This window comes from Lampetra fluviatilis, chromosome 2 (assembly GCF_964198595.1).
Source record: "Lampetra fluviatilis chromosome 2, kcLamFluv1.1, whole genome shotgun sequence".
In the NCBI taxonomy this organism is placed as follows: Eukaryota; Metazoa; Chordata; class Hyperoartia; order Petromyzontiformes; family Petromyzontidae; genus Lampetra; species Lampetra fluviatilis.
This window is the reverse complement of record NC_136276.1, coordinates 10,465,932-10,482,858: the sequence shown is the minus strand read 5'-3', so window position 1 is coordinate 10,482,858 and position 16,927 is coordinate 10,465,932. Positions and strand designations below refer to the sequence as shown.

At 40.0% G+C, this 16,927-nt stretch overlaps 1 protein-coding gene across 3 annotated transcripts in view; it reads right to left on the bottom strand.

The window, feature by feature from the left end:
• Positions 1 to 16,927, bottom strand: part of LOC144942254 (acid-sensing ion channel 1-like) — a 201,265-nt gene that overhangs the window by 176,756 nt on the left and 7,582 nt on the right. For all 3 annotated transcript variants that reach the window (XM_078869027.1, XM_078869009.1, XM_078869018.1), the window contains exon 2: positions 1,744 to 2,433. In XM_078869027.1, coding sequence (XP_078725153.1) covers positions 1,744 to 2,304 — 561 coding nt within the window. In that variant the 5' untranslated portion in view covers positions 2,305 to 2,433. The remainder of the gene's footprint in view (positions 1 to 1,743; positions 2,434 to 16,927) is intronic.

Below are 16,927 nucleotides of genomic sequence, written 5' to 3'. Positions count from 1 at the left end.
GAAATCGAAGTTGATATTCTGCATCCTGGTGCATTTTTCCAAATTGTGATGAGCTGCCATATGCTGTGAAAATTGCTATGCATGTCTTTCATGAAATGACAGTCGCATTTGCTCTGTTTTATTTCATCGCGGTAATAACATTCACCTATCCATCATTTGATAGCTGAGTCTTTTCAGACTCTAGCAATTAGGTCACGCCTTAAACCTTCCAGCGGCAGGGACGTGTGCTTGGTTGATTTTTCACTGTGCCTTAGAGGATTCTGAATCGATGGTCAACATGCATGTCTAAAAAGCCCCAAAAAGCCAAGCATGTAGACGTCAGCTGTTTCTCTACGACAGATGACGCAGCATCAACAGTACCAAAGAAATTTAGAATATACTCAAAAGATGAGAACCACTTGTGAAGTTGTGTTGCTGCCATAGAATTTGTCAAAATGTATGCTGAACTTCTTTTAGCACCCTGTGTAGCCAACTGATTCGCACATTTTTCACATAAGTATGGCAAGGATTCAGTGAACTTAAAACAAAATCTATTTGTCGATGTGTAAAAAGGGAACACATTACATATATGAGATTCCCGCATGCAAATTTCAAAACAATCTTAACTGGTTATGTGTCCTCTTACTCTTGGCCTTCATGTTAATAAAAAAAAACTATCATCATTTTACTGGTGCAATGGCACACAGCAACTTCTACATTTTCCAAGCATTATATTGGTGTGTTTTTTGAGTACTGTATATAATTTTCCAAAACCTGTGTTTTTCAGATGTAATTGTCAATTTTACTAAATATTTCATGTTACCCGTGTTTCCACTTCAACTAATAAATAAATAGCACCTTAACACATTTATACTTTAAAAGTGAAATTTAAAAACATTAAATACTGTCAATTATACCAATTTAAACCAATATTGTCTGCATCTTACATCATCAGCTGTATTGTAGCACTGGAAATTACATTTTCTAAAATGTGCATCTTACATTATGCACTGAGAAGTTGAGCAAGAACTTGTATCTTGCCTTTCTCTTGCTAAACAAGTTTACAACTATTGCAACACTCTTGCGAGGCTGTGATTAGGTTTGTTAACGATTCATGCCCCAGCGATTCGCTTATTTGTCCTGATTCATGGTCATAAGATTTTTTTTTTTACATTCCAGTGAATGTAGCAGCCTCTGGTGGCTGCAGGTATCACGTGAGCCTATTACACGATACAAACAAGTGTAAAAAATAAACATCGATTCTGATATGAATATCACGCGAGTATTGAGAGCTTAAAGAATAAATGTTTCGATATATTACTGTAGACTGTGTAGTAATATGTAGGTCTGTCAGTTTGTTTGAAAAATGCACAATTAGACATTAGAGACCTTCATAAATCTCATTCGGGATCTTGGTAGGTTAAGATGTTTAATTAGGCACGAAAATATTGTGTTTCGAGCACGCCATGAGCAATATGTGAACAAAGCAGATGTTATTCTAGCCTTGATTCTAAATATCAATGCGCTAGACCTCCAAGCAATTCGCCAGCATACCAAGTGTAATTGAGCATTTGGATGCATAAACAGGCATTTCGAAAGGTTAGGAAAGGAAAGGAAGTTACTTGACTGTGCTTGCAATGGCAGAGAGCATGGCATTTCAAAAAACTATCTCTGCCAAGTCCAAGGTCAACAATATTGAAATTTTAACACCGAATTTTTTTTTTATCATTACGACATTGTCTTATCGTGCGATATGCAACTCACAGTTGTGAAGTTACTGGGCGTGCAGGTCACTCCTCGAAACTTGCAGTTGAGCATCATGTCTTTGAGCTCGTGGCCCGTGCGCTCATAGAATTCCCGCATGCTGAACGGACGAGACTTGAAGTTCCTGAAGTCGGCTCGCTCCCGCAACTGCGCCAGGATGTGGGGATCCACCAGGTCCGGGTCGGGCACCTCCAGGCGCTCGTTGAGGAGAGCCAGAAACCAGCCGGCATGGTACAGGTCGTTGCGCGTCATGCGGGAGAAGCGGAACTCGTTGAGGTTGCAAAACGTGACGGCTGGGAAGTTCATGCGACGGGCGGCCACCTCGTCGAGCGCGGTCACGTGCGGGTACTCGAAGAAGTACTGCACGCGCTCGGCGCACTCGAGCAGCAGTAGGCCCAGCGAACCCAAGAAGGCGAGAGTCCAGATGGCGCGTCGCACCGACAGACGCCCGAACACGAAGATGTGGTTGATGCCATGGAGCGTAGAGCTGTTTGCAAATGCCTGCAGGTTGGACGGCGGAAGACTGTCAATGCTGTCCTCTGAGCCAACCTTTAGATCCATCTCTGAAGGCTACTTTGCACTCTTCCAGTTATTGATGAAAAAGTCATACACTCTGCCGCCAAATGATTTGCAGGTGTCAGACTGTGGTGACCTTTGAACGAACGACGTCTTGTCTTTTCGTTTTCAAGCCTTGCACACAACAACAACAAAAATGTGTTAGAATACATTTCAATACAAATGCTACTCCAGACAGAAGACTATGCTGCAGTGGTAATACCTTCTTTAAGTAAAAGTACTTTTCAAGCACTTAATGTGGAAACGTGGGTAAAATCGGTTCATTCTAATCTGCGGCAGCCACGACATCATCATAAATGACTGCAAAGCAATCTAAAGAATGTGTTTAAAGGAATGTTAAATTGTTAACAAATATAGCACAGCAACAAGCAATCTGGAATTTGCAATACCTAATTCCTTTATCAGTGATGTTTTTGTCCTCATATGCTGTGCATCAGCCGCATTTATTTCCGTTTAGCCTCAGACTGAAGTGATGTTTATTTGCAAGTAGAAATAATTTTTGAAAGCGTCTTTTAATTGTTTTTACATTCTGCATTTCAAATGTAACTGTGTGGTACAATGGCCCAACAATAATTATATGTCATGTACCAAAATATGAGAATAGGTTTTCCCCTTTTTTCTGGCAACAAAACAGGTGTTAGCATGTTAAAACACCAAACTGTAACCTTTTACAAGGAATCATATCTGCATTTACCACAATACTTGTGGTCAGAATGCAAACAAAAAACGCACTGATAATATATGCATTGTCTTTGAAACTGATTGGTCCACACCAGAGACAGCTTTCTTTCGAGGCACCTTTTGGTGTCTTCTGGTCTAACACCGTTAGACCAGAATGCATATATTATCAGAGTATGTTTTTTGTTTGAATTCTGACCACAAGTATCGTGGTAAATGCAGACATGATTCCTTGTAAAAGGTTTCAGTTTGGTGTTTTAACATCTTAACACCTGTTTTGTTGCCAGAAAAAAGGGTAAAACCTATTCTCACAATAATGATATGCCTGAAGTGTATAACACATACAGTAACCTTAACATTTGCTTGACATCCCAAAGGTGCTCGGGAGCCAGACCAAAAAGAGCAGCTATGCACATTTCCATTGCTATTTGGCTACAATCCAATCTTCCCACTAACCAGTTGCATCAGATGCAAAAGCCACCTCTGATATTGCAGCGGAGCTCAAAAAGGAACAAATTCCCGAGAATAATTTGTGTACGCTGTGCCATTTTACCCGATTCCAAAAGGACAACACAAAGATTATGGTATTACCATTGCTATGCTGCAAAATTAAATAATCTCGTATTTTTTTTGTTGTGAACCATATATTTTTTGTAACTCAACCTCTCACCTGTACCACTGAGGTGTTTTGCGTTAATTTTCATATGAAAGCTGTTGGTTTATCTGTATCCAATATACAATGGAACCCACTTTAACTTCTTCTCCCAACTACCAGGGAGACATTGGACATGTATTCACACTCCCCATGATGATTTTTACAAAAACACATCAGGGTACATTTTAATCTCTGGCAATTTTTGTAAAATAAAAAAAACTACACCTCGAAGAACTGCCATGGCTACACATATTGAAAGTGATTTCTTTTTTAATGAGATAAAACCGTAAAGGCGCAGCGGTCCTGCAGATACTTCCTCGTGCCACTGCTGCAAGATAGGGCTCACTAGAAGGCCCATCTAGGAGGTATTTTGGCCTAATCTTCCAAGTAGGTCATAAGTCCTGGAAAAGATGGGCGTACTCACACTTTACCCCACCAATCACGACCTGTCGATAGACTAACTATGGTGTACTAATTTTTTACAGCCGAGCAGACAGAGGTGGGGGATTTAATAAAAGTTGCCATTGTTTCATCCACTACGCCAAGGTACTGAACCGGTGACTGTAAGCCCAGTCCGCTGACCATTACACCACAGCATCCCTGGTGAGATAAAACCCAGGGAAACCACATGATAGCTATATAAATATATGCTTTATGTTAAAATATTACTCAAATATACGTATATAATGCAAAATACTATACTGATATAGCAATCAGATTGTCGAAGTGATGAATTAATAACAAATATTGTAGCATTATACTGAGCCTTTGTTAGACTATAAAAATACATTAACTGGGTGTAAATTGATGCTATTTATTTCCACATGATAAGCCACTTCGTCAAGCTATCATTTGTGGCCAGGTCGCTTCTGAAAAATAACGCATAGCTTTATGGGCTTTACCTTGTAAAATAAAACATTGTTTCGTTCATTCTACTTATTTCGAGTGATTTGCTTATTTTTCCTAGACTGCACTCCAATCGTTTTTTTGTATTGTTTGTTGTAACTATCTGACCTGCCCCTACTGGACATCTGTAAAAAAAAAAAGCGTCATAGCTCCTCCGATTTCTCCAGGAGAAATAAATATTCTGATTATAAATTCTGATGCATTCATTGAAGTGCACACAAAGACCTAAATAAAACAAAAAAATATAAATGCATAAATTAAACCCATTTGCAACAAATCAACAGCCACAGTAATATTGTGTGAAGAAAATAACAATGTAAATACATTTACAAGGGGGAGGCAGACAAGGCAAGACGCTTCCACCAAAGTTGTACACAGGGACATGGATGTCTGAAAACAGTATTGGGTAGACACACGCGTAAATGGATGAAATATTAACCATCTCGGATTTGCCCATGATAGTCATGATGACTACCAATTAAAATTAAGTACGAAAAATGATTGAAGAACTTAATTATAAAAAAGGCTCCTAAGTTAGACTCAGAATAGGTATACGCTAAACAAAAGTCACGTACAAGAATGTATCTAAAACACTGAAGATATCTGCAGGAGGAGCACAACTGGAGAAAAATAAATAAAGTATATCTATGGCAGATATTGAAGGTAGACGGGGATCAAAACATTGAAATAGAGAGGACAAGAGCAGGTTGGAATACTTTTGTAAAAAATTACTTAATACTCAGATGGAAATCAAATTACCAATGTGCCTAAATAAGAAATGTTTTCATCAATGTAAAGTATACTACTTGTTCTGACATATGAATGAGAAGAATTGACATTGACCAAGAAAATGGAACAGATACTGAAAAGTGCCCAAAGAATCATTAAGAGGTGCATGCCTGGGATTAAAACGAGAGACAGGAAGTTGGAGACACGAGCGTGGACAGGACACCACTCGAAGGGACGCTATCCCATGGTTGATACTGACACAGGAGTGGCAGCCAAAGCGGATGTCCATCAAGATAGGCTGGGGAGTCCTTCATCCAGCAGTGGATTGACCATGGCCGCTGATGACAATGATAATGATAATCTGCAGGGGCATGTGTTTTATACCGTTCTTTCGAGGGAAAAACATGTAACCTATGCAGTACATAATCCACAAAACGCTTATGTATGTAACATACTGTATAGAGATTTTAAATGGGTAGTAAGAATGCATTTTCTTTCTGTCAACCTTATGGGTTGGCTCAGATAGCAAGATGTTGAAAGCTTTGTACTCACTGTAATGTAAACAGCTGGTATATGAACTGCCATTTGCCACGAGTGTGTTGTGCTCTAGTATGTGGAAAATCATATTGTGGACGATACCCTCGTTGCACACGTTACCCGTTCAGCGATCTTCAGTTTTCAAAACCCAGCTTAACTTTTATACCACTTGAGCAGTGCGGCATGAAAAGGTAAGTGACATTGTAATGACTTCTAAATTCAACAGAAATCCTATTTCAGGAACTAAAGTGGCATGTTTTGGTAAATAGGCTGATGTTTAGAGCACATTAAAAAGGACTCGGCCCCCAGCTATTCTGCACAAAATACCACCGTCTGTTTCACAGCAATATCAGCCAATTTATATGGCTGGCGCAGAGCGTAATGATCATTCCAGATACCATATGGAGGATGCATCAACCAGCATGAACTAAATGCTTATAAGTCATACCAACTGGGTGACAATATGAAAGGGGCATGGACACCATTGTTTTTCCTGAACCCCATGACTCTCAGGGAGGCGGAGTGATAATACACTGCAGGCACTGCTAGTGCCATTGGTAGTTTGACTCCTTACATTTAGTATTATGCCCATACAAGTCCTCTGATTAGTGTGAGCTGCCGAGATACTTTTGGCAGGATAAGAATTACACATCCGTCTAATCGTTGCCTCCTGCCAGCTTGACTTTTGTTGTACAGCCAAGCATGATTGTCATCCACTCTCATTTCATTAAGAGAAGAGCTATATGACGTTGTGCATGAGATGTTTTTTTTACCTTTCATGGGAGTTGGCATATAATGTATATTTTCCAGGGAATTCATTTCTCCACGTCATAGCATTTTAATCGGCACCTCGTAACCAAAGACAATACTTGTTCACTCATTTCCCCGCCAAACAATTGTTAAATGCTGCCTGTGCTTCTCTAACATCGCGTGTACATGTGTAGTGCTCGCACCGACACGACAGCTTCTTGTCTTTCCTCTTCACGTTATTTAGCGTATTTCGATCAACACTCCTCCATCCAGCATCGCTCAACGTTCCTCCCGCTAACACCGATCTACAGTTCTCCTCCGCGCTCTCCGCTCGCTCGCCGCGTTCGGCCAGCCTCACTCGCTCCCAATCACTCCTCCGTCGACTCTCCTCTCCACTCTCTCCGCCACAGTTTGGCTGCTCTTTATCAGCTCCGCCGTCTCACTCTGTCGTAACTACATCAGCTTCTCTTCCCACACTCCAGCCGCTTCCTACTGGCTTCGTCGTCTCACTGTTACTCTACACTTCTCCACTGCTACCCTACACTTCTCCACTGCTACCCTACGATTCTCCACTGCCACCCTACACTTCTCCACTGCTACTCTATACTGTTACTAGCTCTGCTGCTCCGACTCTTCCATCCTCTGTCTCCTCCCAGGCGCGAACTCTCGTCTCCTCCAAAAACCCCCTGTCTTTATCCCCGAGCCAATTAATCCCCAATTAATCAGGGGCATCCCCCGCGACGCCACTCGCCCCCCCCCCCTGCCACTTGCCATGTTTTTCCAGACAATGCGGCGCCACTCCTTGACAACAACACCCTCTCGGCCAATCAGCGCCCGGCGTCCTTAATTACTCTCTGCCACCTGCTATCATCTTCAGACAGCGCGGCCCCACATCCCGACAACAACAACGACCAGCCAATCAGCGCCCCGTGTCCTTATTTGCTCCCACTGTACGCCGCGTGACGCGTACTTTCAGGCACTACACATGTGTACATACTGTGTAATCAGTAACAGTCGCCATCACCATATCTGCTGGATGAAGGCCTCCCCAAGCCATCACCATCTCTCACGGTATGGTGCTTGCAAGCATCTGTTTAGATTCTCCACCTGAGTTGATTTCATGACACCATCTCTGCGGTGGACATCTGCATCGGCATGTTCCTCCTTTAGCTGCCACTCCATTCTTCGTGTCAAGCACCGGCCAGCAACGCTTCTAGTAACGGTGTCCTGCCCAAACCCACATTACTTAAGTAAATATGATGTCTCTAAGATGAGTATGTTATCTGATCCACGTTTTCTTATTTATGTCCCTCATTGTGATTCCAAGAATGCAACCCCTCCATGCTTCGTTGTGCACGTTGAAACTTCTGTTTCAATTTATTTATCAATGTACATGTTTCTGATCTGTTTGTCATCGCAGGTAAAACTCGAGAATAGAGTGAAGGCAAATTCCGATGCTCGTGATGCACAACGTCGCATGCAAACATCACGTCGCGAGTGATGGAATTAGACCGCGCGTGCAGGCGTTGAGTACCGCATACCACACCTATCAATTGTCCACGGAATGCACGTTTTGCATCGAAAGCTGTCTCTGGTGTGGACCAATCAGTTTCAAGACAATGCATATATTATTAGAGTATGTTTTTTTTGCATTTTGACCACAAGTATTGTGGTTAATGCTGACATGATTTCTTGTAAAAGGTTTTAGTTTGGTGTTTTAACAACTTAACACCTTCTAGATTTGAAGCTTTCGTGACTGCAAGGATTCTTACTCTTTGGTTTTGTCGGTAAAGTCGCGTAGGTAAAAAATAAAATAAAGTAAACAACTAAATTAAATCACGACGTTTTGGGCGCAACACAGGTGGGGATAACGTAGCGAAAGCACAACCGCTTAAGCGATTTTTTTACCTACGTGACTTTAACGAAAACACTTAACACCTGTTTTATTGCCAGATAAAAGGGGAAAACCCTCTTCTCTACAAAGATTCAAATGCTCAGAGGAGCAGTATTATAAATGGATAATGCCTCTTTAATGCAATGCCGAGTGCAGTGATATTTAGTACATTTAAAGTGGTGTTAAAGGTTACATAGCAAAACAAATTACCTGAAACCAGAAAATACATGCTGAGGAAGGGGGCAGAGATCGAGAGACGATAACACTAAACTAAAGATCGAATCCACAAGACTCTGTACAACGATTAGGTAAAGAATGAGAGAATGCATTGAAGGACACAACGCACGCACGCATTAAAGACATCACAGTAAGAATCACTGAAGCCATCACCACAAGCAATGAAAGCTTGAGGGATGTAGAGTAAAACATTTGAGAGTCGTGAAGTTGACAATGCTGCTCTGCAATGTCTCATTCTATTGCTTTAAAGGTAAGGTTTACAAACAATGTAGCCCATTCCATTACACTACTGGTAATACTCTTTGATTCTTTCAGTAAAGTCACGTAGGTATTAAAATAAAATAAATCACGACGTTTCGGGCGCAACACAAGCGTCCATCATCAGGTGGGAAAGCATGGCATGCTGCTGATGCAGACTGTTTTAAAAATCTATTCTCTTTTAAAACAGTCTGCATCAGCAGCAGACCATGCTTTCCCACCTGATGACGGACGCGTGTGTCGCGCCCGAAACGTCGTGATTTATTTTATTTTTATACCTACGTGACTTTACCGAAAGAACCAAAGAGTATGGATTCCTGCAGTCACTACCGGCAATGTTTGTGAATGGAGTCGCATTCTATGACTCTAGAGCAGTGAATGTTGTCACGCCGTGGCGTGCACACCTCTGGTGTATGGAAGGCGTGACACCTTTTGGGTGGTGCACGAGGCAATTCACGTAACGGTGGCGGTTACGTGGCGAATGGCCACGCGGTGTTAATTCTCAAACGATGCACTCATATCTGGTGTATGCAATGTGGCGAACGCGTGGGAAGCCTCTGCTATCCACGTACTGTGATCGTGCCTGCTCTCTCTCATTTATCACATTTATATTACAATTTACTTATTCCGTGCGTCAGAAAAATCTATTCTGCCTTTCATATCACGTGAGCCTTCGAGCTTCCACCGCTGTTTCATGATGATGGTATAACTGACTCCAATTATTGTTGTACAGTATAGATTGTTTTAAGTGCCATTAAAGTGTCCGTAATTTGGTAAGTATATAGTTCATTGTTATTAAAGTATTGCTTAGTTCATTGCGTGTATATACGTTTAAATGTTCGTATTGTTTCTGTTATTTCGTTAAATGTAACACCATTTACAAACGCCACTCATTTAAATGAATGCAAAACGTGCATTCCGTGGACAATTCATAGGTGTGGTATCAACGCCTGCACGTGCGCTCTAATTCCATCACGAGCGACGTGACATGCGTCGTTGCATGCGACGTTGTGTGCATCACGAGCGTCGGAATTTTTTCCTTCGTTCGATGAATCGCGACACGGATAATGACCAAACATGCTGACGCACACACGGCGGCTGATGTATATCATGTATTATTATCATCATCATCGTCCTGTAGAAGCTGCGGAGAAGAGGGATTGACCTTCGACTGTGCCAAGATTAATGGGAGCTGCGGAGAGAAATAGGCAGCGGTTTTGGAGAAAGGGAAGGGAGCGTTGCGTTTTAACGTACCACGTCTAGCATAGAACGTATGTGTTGCATGTGTTGCTAATGAAGACAATCTGGGGTTTTTTTGTCCGCATTCCTTTCATATTTATGATACGGCTATTTTCTAAATATCGTGAACGGAAATGGTTTCATCGATGCCAATGCCAAGGAATGGAGCGTGTCTGAGCAGGCTGCTGCCCTCCTCCCTCCTCGTGAGGTCGAGAGCGATGAGACGCGTGGGTTGTTGCATTGCGGGATCGTGAGAGGTGGCCGCGGTGTGGGGGGCAGGCACTCATCGAGCAGTGGATTGATCGCAGCTGATTATCATGATGAATGCCATTGGCACGAGTATGCTAAACGTCCATATATTTACAACACGTGCTGACGAGGACATGTTACTGGGGATGCATTGCACTTCATGTGATTGTTGAAGGGATAAAACATTAGGCTTTTCCATACATTCCCATGATTGATTTCATGTCTGGACAATTTTGCATCATTTATGAGTACTTCTCCTGACCTATACCCGTATCTGGATGTTAGACATTCACGTATGCAATGTCATTACCTGAATTCGCCCATAAACAATACGTGTGAGGTTTTTTGTGTGTGTCCATTACACATTGTATATGAATACATTGAACATTGTAATATATATATAGTAAAATCAGTGTGACCATTAATCTTTAAAACAGATTAGGGGCCATCCATTGAGTAGGTACGCAACAATCTGTCAAAGCCTGAACCCTCCCTGTACGCACGTGGACTTTTTACCCCCCCCCACCCGAATCCTATAGAACGAGCGATATTTAATCCACGCAGAAACGATCAAGGATTAATAATATTAACGTGTTTAAGCAAACAGATAGTCCACCGCCGGACTATCTAACACATTTCAAGGTTAATGTAGACAAATGATACTAACAATTATTTTACAAGCTTTTATTTAACTCACTGTGTCTGTTGTTGTTGTTGTCGTATCCTCAAATCTTGTACCCACTTTCCAATGTGGTATCGACTGCAAACTTGGTATACTTATGTCATACTGATGATAATACTATATTCTATCATTTTAAAAAAAACAAATTAAAACATTATTTTCTTTCTTTTATGTTTCGGCTTGGGTCTAATTGTCCAAGCTAAACTGACGTTAGCTGTAATTATGGCAAGCCTCGGGGCCACTTCCTAGAGTCGTGCAGTTCTGCCATTACTCGTACGGTACATTTCATTAAAGCGTGTTTTTAAAAACGTTTTTTTAAATATTACTTATTTTCATCTGATTGTGACAATGAGACCATGAAGGATGGTGTTGACTTGGATATGCCTTCATCCAGCAGTGGATTGATCAAGGCAGATGATGACAGATTAATATATATTTTTTATAATAATCATTATTGGCAAAAATGGATTTTTGTAGATAAGTTTCATGACTATTATCACATTTTGATTACTATTATCACACTGCCTATGACAAACGTACCCAGAATGTGCCCAGTCTCGTCAGATCTCGGAAGATCAGCGGGTATGAGCCTAGGTAGTGTTTGGATGGGAAAGAACCATGCATTAAAAAGAGGACTTATATAGGCTGCTACAGGGCTACACTGTCAGCAGACAGCAATGCAGATAAATCAATTACTGCACTGTACTATGCTCCAATGTCTATGCACCTTGCCTTCACTGGCTCGCACGACCACCGTGGTGAAGTATGGTCAAATAACCCTCGTGGCCTGCATAGCATGGAGACGTCCTTAACCAGCAGTAGATTGACAAAAGAGCTGTACATATAAAATACTTACAATAAATTTGGTGGTCTATTCTAAAACCATCTGAAAAGTCAACATCTCTTTGCCTGTGAAATGTACTCGCACTCAATACTAAAACTCGTATCATAAAATTGCAACAATGTAATAGTTATTTTAAATTCGAATTCATGTATAATTATTGTGTGTATCTGAAGTGACTCATGAGAATGTGGAAACATCTAATTCAGTGTGACCATAATTTACAGACATAAGTTAATGCAAGACATGTATCAGAAAAAACAAATACTGTATAACGGTCATATTGCATTAAAGGGGCATTATTACATTTCAATTCTTACATCCATCTCACTAGAAAACAACTAAGATTCACAAAACCCACGGATATCGAAATTATTTTGTAAATGATGCAATGATTTATGTGCCACATTGGACACTTAATTCAGTCCATATGGATGGAAAATTAAACTGAGCAAACATTATTTTGATGAGTATAAATAATTACTGCATGTTTTTAGATTATTTTATTTAACATAACGTCCTAGTTTTATCAATCATGCATTGGAAAATTATCTCAAATTACTGTTAATTTATCGTTGTAATCTAACGTTTTTCTTCACTGTGAAATTAATAAACAGTTCAATACTGTTGTAACATCCTTTACATAATACCCTTTCTGTTATTGAACAACATTCTAAAATATTAAATGATTTCATTTACAAGTTACCCAACCATAGCATGTGTATGATGTGCGTTTCTTTAACTTAATATGCATGCAGTGAATACACATTAACAAATGTATCTTTTTCCCCTGCAGTTTATTATAAGACCATCACTCAACTCCAAGAGAAAAGCCCAGAATGTTTTACTTTAAGCTTTTGTTGTTGTGTATTCCACCTCTTAATCCATATTTCCATTACCAAGCGAAATGCATCGGTGCTATTGGAGATTAAGTCCCTTTTACTGTAATTTGGAATGGCTCATCAAAACACACATTTTCTTCAAGGCCCAAGAGAAGCCTTGATTTATTTTGCTATGGTTCATACATTTCTATATATATTCCAGTCATATGCAGTTAAAAAAAATTAAATGAAGCTGTACATAATCAATATATGCTGCACATATACTTATAGCATATAAAAAAAATACAGTTTGACAGTTCCTAGTAACTCCTTGATCACATTAAATGTAATGTAATATATGAAAGATACTAAAATTATGCAATACAAATGTGTATATGTGGAAGCCAAGTTTAACAACGGTAAAAATATTGTCATCAAAATGTTTCATGTAGTCAATCCTGCATTATATGTGCACATATGTTCCATACAAAAATGTAGCTAAAGACGAAAGGCTATAATAAACTTTAATTTTGTTACATTCATAACCCCATTCAGTTGGTTTCCATTGCCATTGCAAAATGAATTCAAATCTGACTTCTGACTGCAATGACGACTAGTTTCCCTTTGGGAACAGTGAGAATAAATTTTCATGGAGGCTTGTAATTTCAGACGACATTATTTATTCAGGTTAGTCTGTACACAATTACTTACAAATGGGCCTTGTTTCAAAAACGTGATACAATTTGGAATTCACACCTATAGCAGGTTCTATCACTGGATATCAAGAGACCTGCGACTTTAGGGGCCATCCATTTAGTACGTACGCATGGAGGGGGAGGGGGGGTTAACCCAAATGCGTATGGGGGGTCAACTGACAATGTACGTACACATAGGAAACGGGGGGGGGGGGTGAAGCCTCGATAATTTGTCTACATTAGACTTCAAATGAGTTTGATATTTCGGCGGTGGACGATCTGTTTGCTTAAACAAGTTAATATTATGAATCTTTGATCGTTTCTGCGTGGATTAAATATCGGCCATTCTATAGGATTCGGGGGTGGGGGTGTAAAAAGTACGCGAGCGTACAGGGGGGGGGGGGGAGGGGTCAAGTTTTGACAGATTTTTGCGAACTCACTAAAATGGATGGCCCCTTACGGTGTCAAAACTTTGATCGTTATTACCATTACACATGATTCACAAATCATGTTTCGAATCGGCCAAATGATGACTGCTACATATGGATTCATTGGTATGAGACACGCGTCTATTGTATTACTTTGCTTGATACTAAGTAGCAATTTCATGGATGTGACCTCCAGCAGAGAGATGACCATCTCAGCATTACATAACGTGCAATGCAGGAGTGCATAGGTCCATGAGTATTAGCTTTCCAGCATGAAGATCTGAAGATTAAATTAAATCATGTCCGAGGCCTATTTTGTAAAAAAAAAAAAAATCTGCACATTAATTGGTTATAAACGTAACGTATACTCTGGTTTATAAAATGCTCCAGAAAGTACCGGATTTCATTTGCACAATACGTATCGATATTCTGCATGGCGTTCTGCATATGAAAATCACTTTGTTTTCTCCATATGCTGATACGCGTTTTAAAATGTCGATACCACAGAAGGTGACCTCACAAAAGATGTGATCCTAATGATTTACTGTCAGAAGAAACCCAATAAGTCTGTTAATTACTGATCATCCCACCGTGGCCTTTTTTTTTTATAAACCCCATATTATCTAATGACAGGAGAATGCAAGTATAATTGAATGGAGGAAAATTGCTTCGAAAGTGCATATTGGTATTTATTCTGCCTCATGTTCATTTTACTCACCTTAATGTTGTCCAAAATTTCGATGCTAAATCCCCAAAAATACCCGAAAATTACTCGATTGGGATTATACGTAGCCATCGTTGTTACTCAATTAGAGTTATACGTAGACATCGTTGTCCCTTACAATGAGAAAAAAAGAGACTCAGTCTATTTTTCTGAGGCCTTTCTGGGTAAACAAACATAATGATAGGTTCATAAATCTATACTGCATGTTTATCAAAGTACCAGCATAGCATACTTTGATTTACTCAATGCGATAGTTTTTTTAAACACTTGCAAAATTACATTTCTAATCGACGCTTTTTGCAAGTGCAAACAGTAATTTTAACTTAAAACTGTCGTGACTGCAGGAATTCATATTCTTTCGGTAAAGTCGGTTTGACTTTACTGATAGAACCAAGAATATGCAAACGGTAATGTTATTGTCATCGTCCAATGAAGGACATATAAGTGAACTTCAATCAGTCTTCAGCATTAATAAATTAATTGGCAAATTCATTTTATGCCAGTGTGTCACTCACAAATATAAATACGTGCTAGTTTTGTGGGATCAATGGCATTGGATAGTATGCATAAATGTCCGAATATTACAATCATGAAAACAAAAAATACATTGAGGGACGATTTCGCTGGTACTTCCTGGAGACTGAGGGTAGAAGGATGGAGAATCCCAGGGTGCATGAACTGTAAGGAGATGGGGTGGGCCAATCTCCAGTCTGTGCTGCAGGTCTGATTAAAGCCGACCTCGTGTCACACTGGTGGATGGGGATGAACCTCAGAGTTGACACAGCGAGCAAGCAAAGCATCACAAAAATCTATCGTCTGTGACCAGCCACATTACATCGGGTGTTTAAGCGCCTGGATGGCCTCATGATTCTGTCTCTATCACACGTTATGGTTCCAGCTCATTCTCTAAGGGCAATAATTTGGGAATTATCAAAAAATTACTTCCCTTTTTCTTCCTATTAGACTCCCATTTCTTGTTATAACATCTTCATAATATTATGTATTTCTATACAGAAAACATCTGCATATACTCAAATGGAATTAATCGTTTTGACACGCTTTCATTTAACTCACTCTGTTGTTGTTGTCGTCGATGTTGTTGTCGTTGTTGTATCCTCAAATCTTGTAACTCAATTTTAACCCACTTCCCAATGTGGTATCGACTGCAAACTTGGTATACTTATGTCATACTGATGACAATACTATATTCCAGAGGTGTGGACTCGAGTCATGCGACTTGGACTCGAGTCAGACTCGAGTCATGATTTTGATCACTTCAGACTCGACTTGGACTTGCCTCATCTTTGACTCGACTTGACTCGGGACTCGAGAGCAAAGACTTGAGACTTACTTGTGACTTGCACAACAATGACTTTGTCCCACCTCAGAGGTGTGGACTCGAGTCATGCGACTTGGACTCGAGTCAGACTCGAGTCATGATTTTGATGACTTCAGACTCGACTTGGACTTGCCTCATCTTTGACTCGACTTGACTCGGGACTCGAGAGCAAAGACTTGAGACTTACTTGTGACTTGCATAACAATGACTTTGTCCCACCTCTGCTATATTCTCTCATCAAATATATATATATTTGTAAACATTATTTTAATGTTATGTTTCGGCTTGGGTCTAATTGTCCACGGTCAACTGACGTTGGCTGTAATTGGCCACGGTCCCTTACGTTATGGTAAGCTCCGGGGCCACTTCCTGGAGTCGTGGAGTTCTGCCATTACTAGTACATTTCATAAAAGCGTGTTTAAAAAAAAGTTTTTTACTTATTTTTCTGATGTACAGAATGTTCCAGATCTCACACTTGAAGAGGTAACTACTGACCTTAATAGTATGAAAAAGGAAAATTCCTGGATGAGATGACATAACGTTAGACATCAATCAAATATATGGGGACAATCGTTGAAACTAATTGGCAAAACTATTTCCTCAATGTTTACGTAAAATTGATGTGATCATTATATTCAATAGGAGGGCGATAAGACTAACTTCAATAATTAAATATCCATTAGCATTTCTAATCATAAGAAGGGTCTGGCTATACCATACTCATCAAAAACATATTTCACCAAGGCCATTCACAGTGATATTTTGAAGGTATTCTTATAATTTTTTATTTTATGAATAAAGACATAAACATAAACGAAACACATTTAATCATCAGCAGATTTGCTGATAAGATCATTATAGCAACTCGTGGATATGAACTACAGGAAATTATAGCAGAACTCAGCAACATGCCTGTAGTTGGTGTCAAGATAAAGATGAGCAAAGC